The sequence below is a fragment of the Apaloderma vittatum genome, unplaced genomic scaffold (assembly GCF_000703405.1).
Source record: "Apaloderma vittatum isolate BGI_N311 unplaced genomic scaffold, ASM70340v1 scaffold28172, whole genome shotgun sequence".
Taxonomy (NCBI): Eukaryota; Metazoa; Chordata; class Aves; order Trogoniformes; family Trogonidae; genus Apaloderma; species Apaloderma vittatum.
The window spans coordinates 16,645-32,731 of record NW_009702462.1 but is presented as its reverse complement, the minus strand read 5'-3'; the positions used below and the strand labels follow the sequence as shown (position 1 = coordinate 32,731).

At 45.2% G+C, this 16,087-nt stretch overlaps 1 protein-coding gene across 1 annotated transcript in view; it reads right to left on the bottom strand.

The window, feature by feature from the left end:
* Positions 1-13,620: 13,620 nt before the first annotated feature.
* The window catches only part of SUDS3 (suppressor of defective silencing 3 homolog (S. cerevisiae)), a gene marked incomplete at its 5' end in the record, with an annotated part of 17,409 nt that continues 14,942 nt past the window's right edge, over positions 13,621-16,087 (bottom strand). Inside the window, one exon of the mRNA XM_009864267.1 lies at positions 13,621-13,934. Coding sequence (XP_009862569.1) covers positions 13,836-13,934 — 99 coding nt within the window. The remainder of the gene's footprint in view (positions 13,935-16,087) is intronic.

Here is a 16,087-nt window from a genome sequence, read left to right as displayed (position 1 = left end):
TGGTCAGGGTGGGGGGTGGCCCCCGAGCCAGGAGCACAGCATGGACAAGGCGCCAAGGGGCTGGACAGGCCACTTAGGAACAAAATTCAAGACAGATCCAAGTATTGCGCTGAGGTCCACGGGGAGACTCGGATGCCTCGATGGACCCACTCTTGCGGAAGAACTTGTTTGGGAGAGGTGACAGGTCAGCAGCCACCAGGTCACAGTGAGTGACATCTGTCAATCGCCACCATCAAGCTCTGTGTTAGGCAGCCATCACCCCACCCTCACACAACACTTCCATCAAGCATCATCGGTGTCAAGTCCGTTTTTATTTTAAATTTAATGTGTGTAAAGTATTTTGGCTTTAAATTATTCTGCAGACTCACTCAGTTTAGCAGCGCTGCCTCGTCTAGACAGAACAATCTTGTTGTCAGTGAAACAGATTCGCCCTGACATCCCCATGGCGTGCCGTGATGCGGTTGCTATTTTGTAGAAAGGAAGAGAGCTAAAAAGCTCTCTCTCTCAGTTTTGAAATGCGATCTCTAGCCATTCAACTTCAGACAAACACCTCAATAAATAATCCTGCTGTCTTTGATTTGATCTCTCTCTTAGGAAACAGCATGGATGGAGAAAGGGGGAATGGCTTGGCATCCGTGGGATCCAGCATCTCCCAGCGCTGCTTGCAGCCTGCCTGCCTTCTGGGAAGGGGGAGATTCCCTCATCTCCTGCTCTGGTTTTTCAACCCACCTGCTTTGGCTCTCTCCTCCAGGCTGCAGACCAAGGACTGGTGTTTGGTCATCTCATGACACCCTTCTGTGACACTGAGGTCTCTCGTCCCAAACATAGACCTGCCTGGTTCTCCGTGGCTGCGGAACGAGCCTCAGATGACTGGCAGGGAGATGCAGGAGAGGCATCGGCAGCCTGAAAGAGACATTAAATCAAGTGAAAATACATTTTGCATATCAGCTTTGCCCCTGGGTCTCTGTCAGCATGAGAGACTACAAATACTTCTTTTATAATTAAAAAAAAAAAAAAAAGCACTTCTCTCCCTTGTGAATAACCTGCACTAAGGCAAAGGTAAATCAGAGCAAGCGTTTGGCAGCACTTTGTGTCTAGTGAATCCTGCTGTAGCCTGCAGTACTTGGAGAGGGAAAACAGCCTGATCAAACCAAAAATAATTCCCCTTTTGCTCTGCCAGTGACAGATCCTTGATGTCTGCTGTCAGCAGTAACAAATATCAGGAGAGGAGATGAAAAGATCCCCAACTGGTAAGACAGCCACCTGCCCGTCCGACCCACGGCACGGCAGCAGGGAGGTGATCTCTGCCTTGTGCGAGGCATCCCCTGCCTAGAGATCACCCGTGGAAATGTAGAGCCCCCAAAACCAAGCCCACAGAAAGCTGGACACACACACAGCCCCACAGGAGCAGAGCAGTTCTCATCACAGCAAGTTGAAGGTCAAGCCCCAAGGACACCTCTCGAGGGTGCCTGTGGTGAGGTGGGGATGGAGAAGAGTCTGAAGGCACCAACAGGCACATCTACAGGGTGGTGAAGGGTACTGCTACACAGCTGATTTTATTCCCCAAACGCCTGCAGGTCTCCAGGAGGTGCCCAGTTCAAAGGAGGCTGGATCGGCACACCCGCATGAACGTGTAGTCCCAGTGCTAGAGCAGTCCACAACAAATCAGCTGCAGATGTACCACAATGAGAGAGAGAGATACTTGCCTCTAAACAGTCAGGCAGAAAAAAGCCTCCAGATACTCAAACAGCAAAAATGAAATGGAGGAACACAGCACCAGGAAAGCGTGTGGATCATGGACCTTCCCCACGTGCAGTAAGACCATCTGATATGCAACTCTGCAAAAAGATCACCTGACGGCCACAGCTGGCTGGAGAGCATCCTGCAGAGGCAAGTTCCACCTTGCGTCTCCTCCCTTACCCAGGAGTATTATCTTACCAGCTCATTAATTCAGTGAGAAGGTTTTGCCCCAGGTCTGGGGGACTGGGGATTTCTCCTTTAATCAAACCTGCATCTTGAGCATCTCCTCTCTGTCGACGGGAGAATGGAGCCAGCTCTCCAGGAAGGCATTTTCTCTCCTCACCCCCTCCACGTGTGTATGCACCAGCCCTGCTGATGCCCAATAAACAGAGTTACGGCACCAGCACGGTGTTTGCTGTCCTCCTGGGACAGGGAGTGTTAATGCATGGGCTGAACTGGGAGTGGAGCAGCGAAACGCTGAAAAATGATGCACGAAACGCCTCATTATCACATCCTTAATAGCCCTGAAATTGCTATGAGGGCCTCTGTCATTTCTCATCCCCCTTGGGTCATGAGGAGCCATTCCCGTCTGTCTTGGCAGCAGGGCCAGATCTCCTCCGCAGAGCTGCCGGCCATCTGAGCAGAGAGGGCACCACAGCGCTTGGAGACAGCGCTCCGCACCGGGCAGCTTGGCTGAGCACATCTGCCCTAATTCTAGTGACTCTTGGTTATCAAGTGTCTGAATTTTACTCCTACCCCCTGCTACTGCCCTCCCCAACGAGAAGCAGACTGCGCCTCGGTTTCCCTGCCTGTATGAAAGAGTTGTAACATCTCCCAGCCACCTTGGGAAAGATCTTTTGCTTTGAATTTTTGTTGTGCCAGTTCAGCAGAGGTGCTGACGGTACCTTGCAAGATCACCCAACGGCGACAGAGCGACAGCTCTGCTCACATGTATTTTCAAGCACAAGACCACACATCATCTTGGGGGCCCTTATGCTCTCGCCAGTGGGAGAGGGGTGTGGGCACCGACCACCCAGCTCTGGCCAGAGCTCCTCTCCATCTGCAGAGATCAGATGCCCAAGATATGGGTTTGTTCAAAGAACTTAATTGCTGGTTCCCCAGACCTGGGGCAAAACCTTCTCACTGAATGAATGAGCTGGCAAAATACTACTACCGAGTAAAGAAAGAGGCACACGGAATTAGCAGGTCCTGTGTCAGCACGGAGGCATTTCGCTACCACCTTTAAGCATTGCACCTCAGTTCCACTCTTCGTGACACCTGTGCTGAAAGCACTTGATGACTGCCAAGAAACACCAAGCCAAGAAGCTTTCAAGAACTACTAAACCACCTTTTTAAGAGGCAGGGGATGCGTGCACCTAATCCAGTCTTAAAACTAATGATTTTATTTACCTTAGCAGAAGCAAGCCAGCATAAATTAATATCTCCCAGTAGTATAACATAAGCATGTTTTATCTGGAGATTATGTTGATTAAATCATCAAGTGCCATAATCTTCCCCTCCTACTTCAATTAGGGAAAGAAAAAAAAAAACACCACAAAACCCCCTCAAAACCTCAGACTAAAAATATAGATATAGCCTTCTAAGCCACAGGAGAGAACTGCACATTCCTCTCCCAGCACTCTCCTCACTCAGTAAAGCGCGCACGCAAGACTCCCCACCCTGGAAGAAGCGGTTCCAGCTGGTGTGGCACTGAGAGGTAAAATGAAGCTACGTGTTCAGAATTGAAGAGACGCCAGGAGATGGAGGCTGGAGGAGCCGAGAGGCAGCACAGGAGTTTCGCTCTGCCAGCGTAACTGGAAAAAAAAATCAGATCTGACTTCTCAAGGCCATATATCTGCTTCCAGGGTGGAAGACACCAAGGCCTGTAGGTGCACAAGCTGGACATTCGGGTGGCTTAGATCTGCTACGCAGGGGTGGCTTAGATTCGCCTTAGCTGATGAGTCAACACCACCTACCTTGACTTTTTCTACCAGTGCTGAAGGTGTTTTTTCAGACAAAAAACATCTATTCTTACAGGACCCAGCTGCACCCAGTCTCCTGCAGCTTTCTGCAGGGACACTTCAGGTCTGCTGGCTCTTTGGATTGCCTGGGGAGTGCTCTAGAGCCCTGGGGCAGGGCACTTCAGAAGCACATCACCTTTTATTTAAAACCAACTCAGACCCACAGTGATGGGTTTGAAAGCTTCCCTGGAGAATGACAAAGGATCTTGTTAAAGCTGTGTCGGAAGAGAAGGGGTCCAAGGCCAAAAAAAACCCTTAGCAACCAACAAAAAAACTCTCCAACAGAAAGCTCCTCCTGAAAAATCAAACTCTAAACACTGTTTATACTGACCCCTGTCACCCACAACAGGTCTCCAGCAAGCAGTCTGTATTTACAAGGCTAAACCTCAACGTGAACATCATCGACTCACCCTCCTAGCCTGCTGCTACGCAACTCGGCATCAGTGTTTATGAAATAAGTGGATTTTGTGAAGGAAGGGCGATTAACAGATGCAGTTTTATTTTCTTATTGCAAAGTTGGGGCAAGCAGCAAGCTTCTGCCAGCAGCGCTGAGCGTGGGCTGCGGCAACCGCAGTCCCTTGCCTCAATTTCCTCATAAATGGAATAATTACTTCACTGTCATAAAAGCTTGGAAGCTTTCAGAAGAGAAAGAGCATTATCTAGAAAATTATTTTAATACCAAAATGAAGTGATCAAGAGCAACTCCATGCACAGTGTCTCATGCAGAAAACACATCTCTATTCAAACATCTTGTCCCTGTAAGGGGAAAAAAAAAAAAATAATATATATATACACACATATGCACATGGTGTGAAGGAACCACAGATTCAGGTTCTGCAGGGAGGCATTTTCCAGGAGAGAGTGTGCGGACTTGCAGCCGTACAAATCCAAAAGCCTCAAGAAGATTTGGAAGCTCCAAGAAGTCTCTTGATTTTTTTTTTTCCCCACTATTAATTTCTGTGGTTCCATAAACCTGCGTGATGATTCACAGAGCAAAAGACAGTTGCTTTTTTTTTTCCTGAACACCTTCCAATTTAAAACTCGGACCTGAGCCCCTTTCTGACCTAGAAGCAAACCCCCTAATTTTACCATATAAAACTGACTTCCCCAGAACGATTCATGCGGAGGAATGCAATTTGGGAACAACTCTTCACATCCTTCTGATACATTTTAGGGCAGAAATAACGTACTCTGACCCTCTCCCTCTGGAAGTGTCTCTGCTTTCTCCAGATCTCCCTTCTGGGCTTCGTACCTCTTCAGTTCAATTAACGGGGCCCCCAAAGGGCTGAGGACTTCATTACTTCTAAATCAAATATCCTCAAACACACTAATGCCGCTCGTCTCCTGCAGGACCCTTGTTTCAGGCAAGCCTGACGTTTTGACAGCACCTTCACACTTATTTTCCCTTAGCAACTGCACCGTTACACAAAGTGTAATTTTGAGGATGCCCAGGAAACGTCTCCCTCTAAGTAAACATTACACAAACATCTATACGCTGCATGGAATTGCATGTCAAGCCACTCAATAAAACCAATATATCTGCCTGGAACAAGCCTGACAAATCCTCGGTACAGATGCCTTTCCTCTCCCCGCTTGAAACTGTGCAAGGAGCCCTCAAAGACTAAAGGAAAAGAGGAGTTTCTACTCCTTACTCAGCCTCATCCTGCCAGCACCATGTCTACTTATGCTTCACCCTCTCTGCTGAGACAGCCGGCTTTGGAAAGGAGGATTTTAAGAATGTACATGTAAAGCATGACAGAAAAGAGACACAGAGGTTGCTTTACCTCCCACCCTCACACCCAGAGCTTGAGGTGCGCTGGGAGAGCAAGCGCGGTCGGCAAACACTGCCTTGGCCATGTCTCCTTCTCTCAAAATAGCAGACAGCCCCGCAGGCACCGTGGACCCAGAGCTCGGCTCCTCGGTGACACTGGCCATCGGAGTCACGTCATTTTTCTGCTGCTCACTCGCAGCAGCTCATGCTCTCCTGAGGAGAAAACGCAGCGGAGGGACTTGCTTACTCCAGTGCTCCCGACAGAGCAGGCTCCCCGCTCCAAGCTGGGGGCAGAAAGCCTTCGCAGCACATCAAAGCCCACAAACATCAGCCAGCTTTTCTTCCTTCTTTTTGCAAGCCTTTGCCTCTCCCAGGGTATCACGGGGCCAAGGGTGGTAGGCAGAAAGCCCATGATCCCCCCGCAAGATGGACTGAACTGTCTCTAGTTAGTGAGTTCCACCCTGGAGGGAAAAATCATCCTTTGCAGGGGGCTCAGGTCCTCTCTGAGCTGTCTCACACAAAACCCTTCTGATCAAATCTTCCCAGCCAGCCAGCGTTCCATACTCAATATCCTGCACAAGCAAATGATTAATTATCTCCTGTGAGCTGCCATCTGGGAGCTGATCACAGACAGATCTGATTAACAGACCATCCCCATGTTCTCCACCTACTGCAAAGGAAAACACACTCTCTTCCAACGGTTTGTGCTAACACATTCTTACTTCAGATTTGCAACCAGCTTCTCACAGTCAACTACCAAATGCAGCTGATTAGTAGTAACTCGTCATCCAGAAATCATCTGGTCACCTGCTCTGGACTGAGCTTTAGCCTCTCCAGCTGGATGGAGAGGAGACAAGAGGGTAACGCTGAGGAAGAGATTATGTGCTAAGAGGTGTAGATGAAGTTCTGTTATAGCTGAAAACAAGACCCTGAAGGAGGATTAAGTTGCCCTAAAGTCCAGAGTATAAGCTAAGTTAAGGAAGGAGAAGGGCATTTCTAACAGAGTAACAGATACAGCTCGTCTTTGGCAGATCACTGCACTCCTATGCCTCAGCCTCCCCAATCAAATAACGAAGTATGTCCTCATTTACTTCTCTCTGTAGAAATCTTGAAGATCTGCATATCAAAACCACTACAGAGGTAAAAGCTGCTGCCAAGACAGGCAGCAGCAGGCACTGGATACCATTCACAGCATTGACCACGCAGGAAAGCAGGATGCTCTTGCCCTGACACTGGCTTCTCCCATCTATTCTGCACAGCAGCAGTTGAGATTGCCACAGCAACAGGAGAAAAACATTTCTCTAGAATGTATTCAGTTGCTTTGTAGTGGATTGACATAAGAGAGTTCGTTTATAAATACGTCAAGAGCATGTCAGTGTGAAATTGGAAATGAGAGTGGATGGCAGCCCAGCGAGGAAAGTACATGGGGTGAGGAGATTAAACATGCAGGTTCACCTACGCGAGGTGCAGACTGAGAGACCCGTGAGAGCGTGCAGGATCTCAGCACTAACCAGCTCCAGCTGAGCAAAGGAAATCCTTTTCATTTAAGCAAACAGCTTGATAGTTACTCATTTCCATGCTGTCACAGGACCTGAGGAACCTCTGCCTCCAAAACGCCCGCCGTCACGCGCAGGCACCCCGTGCCCCAGCTGCCTTCCCCTCGGGAAGGGCCACAGTGCCCGTCTGGCCGCGTAGCCAGACAGTGAACAGGGACAATAAGGTCACGCAGGAGACTGAGGTCTTCCCTGAAACAGTTTAAGAAGCTCATTAAACCAGTTAATAGCGCAAGAGCAGCACCGACATCACATCGGAGTGATTCCAGTTTCCTTCGTAGCAACGTCCCATTTTTTTCATTCAGCCTTCGCGCTAAGTGGCGACACGAGAGCCCAACGGAGAGAGCCTTGGCAGGACCTGAAAACACACAGAAGGTAACAACCCTGTTCTTGGAAGAAGAGTGAGGCTTTCCCCCGTGCTCTGATGATGACGGCTGGGCTGAGCACCCAGTGAGGAAGCAGGCAGGCACAACTCACCCTCCCCATCCCTCACAGCACCCCGTGACAGCAGGAGCACGGGCAGGCGTTCTAGAGACAAACCTGCTCACTACAGAACCGGGGGGAAGCAGGACAAGAGCTAAACAAGCACTTTCAGATAAACAGCAACTGCATTTTTTGTGGTTTGCTTTGTAGCCCCTTAGAAGCAGCTCACTGGAGCGAATACTTCAGCGACAGATGGGGTCACAGGACCCTGCAGCCCCCAGCGATAAATCAAGTAGACAGGACCTGCCTGGCCATGCAGCACGTTCCCCTTCATCCAAGACACTGATTCAACAAGGTATTTGGCAATAAAAAGATCCAGCAGCAATGAAAATGCTCACTATAAGAAGTTAACTTAAAAACAGAGTAGCAGTGCCTGGGAATTTAAGCAAATAGTACTTCAGAGCAAATTAAACCATAGGACTTCTGCGAGGAAGTCCCAAACCTTGCTAAATGTTTCAGAAACTCGACTACACGAATGCCAGCCATCCCCTCCAAGAACATTTCAGCAATCAGTCTCCCCACAAGCCACACCTACCTTGGCCAGACACACCACAGCACCAGCCCAAGGAAGAGAGCATCAAGATCATGGCTTTCCACCCCAGAATATCTGCTAAAAAGTCATCTTCACAGAGGATAAGCAAGCACACAGACCTCCTCAGGTGGAGGAAATCCTCAGCAAGCCAAGTCCTGCTGCGGCAGAGCCACTCGCTGGACGCCAGCCAGCTGTCCCTTCCTGGGGACAGCAGCTTCTTTGTCCTCAGGCAGAGCCCAGGGAACAGACACTGTTTCTGTATTTCACCCAGACTTCCAAAGCTCTCCTCGAAATAGTCATTTCAGTGAAAGAAGAAACAAATCAATACTTCTAAATTCCCTTAGGGGAGAACAAGACTTTATACTGGGTACAAAATGAGACCTAATCACTACCCTGGTGCTGAAATACTATTACAGAGCACGTGTCCCTGGGTCCCAAGTGACACGAGAAGCTCTCCTGCCATGTCTCATGGTTTTCAGGGCAGTCTTAAACCAAAGGGTTTAGTAATTCCCCATTTCAAGGGATGAGATTTCTTCAGGATATTTGCCTCCTGTGTTTATATTATTACCGTGCAACTGGATTACATGACTTAGGATCATTAGTATTCAGAGTTTTCCCCACTACCCAATGCCTCATGATGTACGAGGTCTGGAACATTGCTTCTTAATGCCATTAGAAAAAAGAAAAACATTCTATTACGTACTGTTACTAAAATTTAGTTCATGGGCAAAAGGACGTTTCTTCCCCATAATGAGTAATTCTTCGGTATTCTGACATGACCAGCAGCTACCTCCACCTATTTGCTTCAACGGGGACGTGTGACAAATAGTTATTTGCCAGATACCCACTACTCCTCTGGAAAAAAAAAGACAACAAACCACAAACAAATAAAAGAAACTCCACCTACCTTTTAATTTTCTGAGGCAAACAGCCATGCAGCAGCATCCACCCATCCCGAGCCAAGCACTCTCCAAGCCCACGCTCAGTCAGCACCATCATCTGCTCACCAACACCTTTGTCACTGCTTTAAACCATCAGGGAGAAACCCTGGTTTAAGATACCCCTTCTAACCTTCACTCGCATTTGTATTTATTGTCATTACAGATCATTAGCTTTCGTTAACTGGGGTGGCCATTAAAATAGCAGAGAACTGCAGGCAGCCGTCGCTGTCAAAAGCAACCTAACTCAATAAACAATAATAAGGAACATTGTTAAAGTGAAATGAAAAACGGATGTTTCATAACTATTCTGATTACTTGTTTTCTTTTTTTCCCCTCTCAGGATTTGGGGCAGGACACTTGGATGCAAATTAGAACTAAATGAAAAATGACAAAAGCTACCTTAAGCATTTGGGGCAACTGATAGGTTTTGAATTTCAGATGAATAAATCAGTAGCTGCTTCCAGGGGGTCAGAGCCCTTGGTTCCAAAGCCCCAAAAGCTTTGCTCAAAGCATCGCTATTTTAGAACCAAAGGCTTAACTAACCCTTCCTGTATCTTTTTTATACTGAGGCAAGTTGACACTCACCCTGCTTACACATACCCCACTGAAAATATTTTGTGTTCAGGTCTCTCGTCACCTAAATGTTATTTAAATTTTGGTCCCAGGGTACAAAGTTTCCCCTGAGCCACCCTCCTCTAAACCTAGTTCTTAATATCTGATCAGAGGGGGGGAAAACCAAAACAAACCCAAAGCCTTTTATGTGGTTTTTTTTTTGGTTCTCGGTAAAGTAATATAAACCCAAACATTTCTTTACATACATTTATTAACTAAACTCAAATCAAGAATGTTTTAGAGAAAAGCGTTCATGCATAAAAAGGAGGAATCGAAATACCAGGATTGACTCCACTGTAATGAGAAAGGTACTTAAGGTGTTACGAGACACTCTGGCATCCCAGAATTGAGCTGATGTTAAATATCAAAGGGGTGTTTCCCAAGTTCAGCATAACACTACTAGCGGAATTCTTGAACTGAACGCAATAGGAAGTTCCAGTGACACAGGTTTTCAATAAATAACACAAAAATGAAGATACTCATTATTTTGTTTTTCCAAAAATACTTTAACGCACGTGAATTTTTTACGTTTGGAATTGGACAAACTAAAACAGCAAACCTGGAACACCCATTCGGATTTTTCTTCACCATTTAGCATTCGCTGTTTACTTCCGTGGAACAAGAATCCAAAAGGTATTTTAATTTTTCTGAAAGAGGAAGGACCTCAGTTATTCACAACGGTCACAGCAATTTGTTGCTATTTTAGGCTTTATTTTTGTAAATGGCCCAGTAACAAATGAAAAATTACCATCGGTCAAGACTTCTGTTGTTAGATCACTTTGTTTCTTTACAAAATTCCAGACAAAGTAGATAAGCTTAAAAAAAAAAAAAAAAAAGACAATGTGTTTTATTAGCATTCATCTTAAGAAAAGAGCCTCTTTGAAACCTTTCAGCACGGATGATGTCAAAAAGCCACTGGCAGTTGGCTCGCTGATCCGGCTTCCCTTCCTTTTGAACATCTAATGGCTGAGGGGCAAGAACCTTCTTTAGCTTGCACTTGATCAACGTCACAGTCCGTTTCTCGAGGCAATCAGAAAAATCCTTAATATGAGTCAACAGCCAACGACAATTTAGCCCTCCATAAAAGCCTATTTTTAGCAGAAGGTTCACCTTTCTTCAAAATTACTGTAACCGGGAGTTAAAACCATTTCTTAAATTTACTTTTAAATGCTGCTCATGAGGATTAAATCTTTTCATACCTTTAGCAAAGCCGTTTCTGTTCACTGAGGGCTTGAATTCTTCAAAAGACTGATGTTAGACAGGCAAACAGCAGACAGAAAAACCCAATTTTCTCTTGGAATTTAAGCAAGACCTTGTCCATCTCCTTGAGTAACTTGTTTCTATTTTTTCAACCGCTGGCAGGAAATCTTAATTTCTACAGCTGATGTCTATACTCTTGATCTCCACATGCCTCCTCCTCACTGCAACACACCTTGAGCATCCTTCTAGTAATAAAAAAAGTACTGCTTCCCTGAGTGCACAATAAGGCACTGCATTTTTATCATTTCCAGCCTCGTCAATGGCAGAGGCCAGTACAAACAGCCTGCCTGAAAAACGGAAAAAACAGGATTCAATATTAACATTCTTCCTTAGAGGAGACAGATCTACTTTCTGTGGTGATCAACTAAGGCGAGAAAGACCTCTGTTTCATTAAAGTAAGAAACTAAGGATGAAGAAGCCTTAAAATAGCTCAGGGTTGCAGTTAAATTTGAACAAAGAAGGCTACAAATCCACACTCAGGACTGCCAAAAGCAGAAATTCCAGTTCAAAGGCTGATGCAGGGGCACTGGGGAAAACAGCAGTGGGCAGAGCACTCGGGCAGAAGGACGTACAAACCTCAGGCATCTTTCCTGGAGAACCCAAGTCAGTGTGAAAGAGTAGAGTAAGAGTTGCAGATCAAGTTGTGACAACTTCCAGGTTGAAGCGCTGCCCTGAATTGATTGTATCGATTTGGGTAACCCACCTCTCCATCACACACCCCCACACAAGACCACAGAGGACAAAGACGGGCCTGCGGCTGCGCGAGCAGCGATTCTTTTCCTGCTTCTGCCAAGGAACAGGGCTGGTGAGCAGACGCCCTTGGTTCAGATTAGAGATGTGGTGCCAAAGCTCTGTCCTTGAGCTGACACAATGTGCACCTACACCACGCCCGGCTCCAGGAGAGCTGCTGCACTGCCACACTTCTATCGATAATACGTATCAATAACGTAGTCAATAACAGATAACATCACAGCAACAGAGAGATCCCTTGCCGGTAGCAGGTTGGCAAGGTATCTCCCCAAAACCGAACCAAAGTTCCCAGCTCTTTTCAGAGCATATATATTGACAAAACGACACAGGTAGGAAATAAATCCTGCTATTTACTTAGCACTTTTTCTTCTAAGAACTACGATGTTCGTTTTAAGGCTCAGTGACAAATCCTGTTTGGTACATCATCACCTTATTAAAAACCTGTCACACGTGCAGGGAATGCTAAGTTGTATTAAGTATGCCGTTAACTTGACAAAATACCGCCTGCTGCGTTCCGCCTAACGCTGCAGAGATGGCACGTGCTCAAGGGGTGGGAATCACACACCCTCTCCTTTCCTCACCAAAGCTCCAGCTGAAACTCAGAACACAGCAAAAATAGGTAAGGTGTCTCAGCCACAAAAGCAACACATTGGAAACTTGGCCGTAACACTCCAGAGCCACACAGAGACATCAGCTGCTGGGATGTGACCGCCACCCAACTGCAGTAAGTCAAACAAATGGAAACAGTCATTTAAAATGCTCCATTTATCCAGATATGAAAGGCTAGACTGATGCTAAACAAGAAGGCAGTTCAAAAGCAAAACCAGAAGATACCTCAAAGGGACAGACACTGATAAAGGCAGAAATTACAAACTTGTTACCCAGTAACTGGAAGGAGCACAAAGTTCTTTTGCACCGAAGGCAGAGACCTGGCAGCACTGCCAGCGCACCACGCGGTTTGCACCGCTGCACCTGCACGTGGTGTCGGTGGTTTCAGCCATCAGCAAAAGACTGGGAATAATAAAGGAACGCCAGAGTCAGATCTTTAAACACCTCGGAAGGGAGCACATTAATATCTTCACTTGAACATTTTCACTTGTGCTGTTGGAGGGCAAGTTTAGAAACCCAATGTTATCTCCAGTAATTAAAATACCCTTCAAAAGGAAACCTTTACGTGACATGAGGGAATGCAGGTTTTTCAGCTGTACACCAGAAGCCGTGTCAATGTTATTTTCTACTCTGCACCAAGCTTCTTTGGAAGATCCAACAGATCCAGTATCTTCTGTCAGCAGGATTCCAGCATGGCCTGTAACTCTTCAGCATCGTTAGAGGAAGTAAAATGTACCTTTCACCCCTCTACGAGTAGGAGCGGTTATACACACAAGTTCATATAGTCTCACTATCTGAAAAGTCCAGTTAATTAATCCTTTAGTTTACACTCATCCACCTATTTCAGGAAACTACTTCAGCAACTAGATATACTCTCTGCTTGCTCATTGAGGGGTTTTTTTTGACGTGTAGAGAAACAGAAGCTTCTGATTAACCCCATGTGACTGTTTAACTACATTAAAATCAACTGGATTTTCAGCAGTTTCTAAGCTGTTCACACTTTCCTAAAAAAAGTCTCAGCGCTCAAGTGTTTAAACAGTTCATCCAGTAAAGCTGACATCGTATACCAGGTATTACAGATGTATCTCTCAGCTGCCACTGAAAGCTGGCAAGATTAACCTCCTTTTGCCCAACATCCCGAGTCTCGCAGGAAAACAAACCCAAAAAGAACGAATAACCTCAGGTCTCGACGATCAAAACTTCTTCCGTTGGTCTGATTCAAAACATAAGAGTTGGTTTCAACAGACAAGTCCCATCTACGCACCACAGAACCATGAAAGAAGTATGATGCAAAGTCTTCTTAAACAGTCTCCCAAAATATAAAGAAAGCATACAGAAGCTCGACACAAAAATCCAGAAATAGTCCAGGGCAGTGCTTGGGTATCACTAAAGATTTAAGGACTACTGGGGATTATGTGGCCAGCCACAAACTGTCTTGGAAGAGGTCATGACAGCGTTCTCTGCTGCTAAGATGAGTGAACGGACTGCCATTCCTCGTTAGAGGTTCGTCTATCAGTTAAACATAAAAAATAAAAAAAAGAAAGACCAAGGAAGAGCACACAGTCACGCAGCTGATCGTCGCCGAATCACAAAAACACCTCGCTGCAGCTGTCCCAGGTAGATTCGCATCTTTGTGCTGTCACTGGTTTTCCTCACCCAGATCTGCATGAAAGAAAGAAAAAAAAAACCAACAACAAACAACACAGAAAGGGCAGTAGGGAGAAAAAAGGAAAAGCCAAAGTAAGCAATATGCAGGCAAACAAGTCCAGGTATTCTTACTGCCAGATCTGAACGTGTCTGTTATTCAAGATGCACAGATGATTTAACTTAATCCCCTCTCCTTCTGCAGCCTGAACAGAAAACAAAATAAGGTTTCTGGCTTTACCTCCTCAGCTTCCTGCTCACAGCAGCCATCAACAAAAACTACTCTTTCAAATCATCATCAGGAAAGCAAGTTTCCTTCTGCTAGAGTCTGCAACAGAACTCTGGCACTAAGCTTTACCTAATCAAGAATAAGTCTCTCTAGATCCACACATCATAAAATTATCTACCTTGGGATTTGCCCAGACAAGTAACTATTAGTCAGATGAAAAGCTTACTCTGATTTTGTTCAGTGAGGCATTTCTCCCAACGTATTAAATAAATTGTATCTGAAGATAAAAGGGCCTCTTTTTTAAAGACCTGCACGGAAAAATGCACATAACTTGCCGATGTGCAGTACGTTTCAAAGGACAAATCGCTGCCACGGAGGCAGCTGCTCAGAATTTTTAAAAAAATAAAAAACACTTTCAAGATGTTTAGACCCAAATACCTGTACTTGAAAAATCAAATTTGAGCAAAACTCCTCTGCATTTTATCATTCCAACACATTTAAATATATTTAAATAAATGCATGGAAATAAGAGTTATCCAACTCTTAGTAGAAAAGTGTTTTAGGACACAAGTCCAACACTGCCTACTGCAAAGGACTATAAAGATAATATTTATCCACAACTTTTTTTTTAGGTACCATACAGCCACAGGCCTGGCAGGGTAGATTAATTTAACTCTATTATTTTAAATTGACTTTACTAGCAGAAGCCCTCAATATAAAGATTTGTCTGCATTTGTGCTTCAGCTATTTCTCTAGAACAATTAGGATCCACATGCATTGATTTTCATCTCTCACTGCAACACTTTAAGAATTTGGTATGTTTTATTAACAAAAAAACCCCCTTAAATCTACAGTCTCTGAGCAACTGTACAGAACAAACATGGAGTTTTATATTCTATCACAACATGAGGGAACGGTGTATTTTGCTAAAGTTGACTGTTTCGTGAAATTCAGTTTTAAGTGACAATAGTGAAATTAGTTATTAACACTGAGGTGTGGCACACATTTCAGAAAAATAAATGCATCAAGACATATTCTGAACTTAAAACTGATGTTTTAGACATACAATGGATTTTGCAATCAGAAGATAACATCTATTAATTCTAAAGAACTCAAGGAGATGGTGAATAGAAATAACTGAGTCCATCTCTGGATTTCTTTTATTCCTAGACTGTATGAGAAAAATAGCTTTCCTCACTTTTTTTCCCCCCCAAGTTTCAACAAACAGTTTGCTGAATAAAACTCACAGAAATGAAAAAGAAAAACCCAAACAAAAAAAGCCTCAACAAAAACCTCAAAACTTTCCTGCATGGACTGAAGCATTTATGATTGAATTGGTTCCACATAGTTGGTCAACAAGTTCCACCGATGCAGTATTTGATTCATCGTTTCCAAGGAAATCACATTGAGAGTAAGAGAAATATATTCTGGTTAAATCTAAACACACCAAGTTTTAAAGAGTTTGGGCCTGGAAGATATTTTTTTGTTTGTTTATTTTTAGAGGGGACTACCATAGCTCAGCCTCTGTGCCGCAGACGCCCACAGCCCATCACAGAACTCAAATCAGTTTAAGAAAACTATTTTAGACCTTTGTGTGAGCAGAGCTGCCCCGATACGCTGTTCACGACTTCCTTTCCCCAACCCCAAGAAGGCAACTGCGTGCTGGAATAGCTCTGCTTTTTCTTACTTAAGTCTTTTTGCTTTGAGCGTCCACGGAAACGCTGACGGGGAAGACACTGTGCACATATTTTTGGTGAAGTTCCTCTGAATAACTTGACCTCCTTTAGAAATGTTTTCAGCTTTGCAGCCGGTCTACAATCAGAGACCTCAAATCTAGGTCTGCCTTTTAGCTTCTGAACTCAAGCAGCAAGATCACAGCTTGGCAGCCATGCTGTTGCATGCACGAGGAGAGCCGAGATGTGCACGCGGTGCTCCCAGCAGA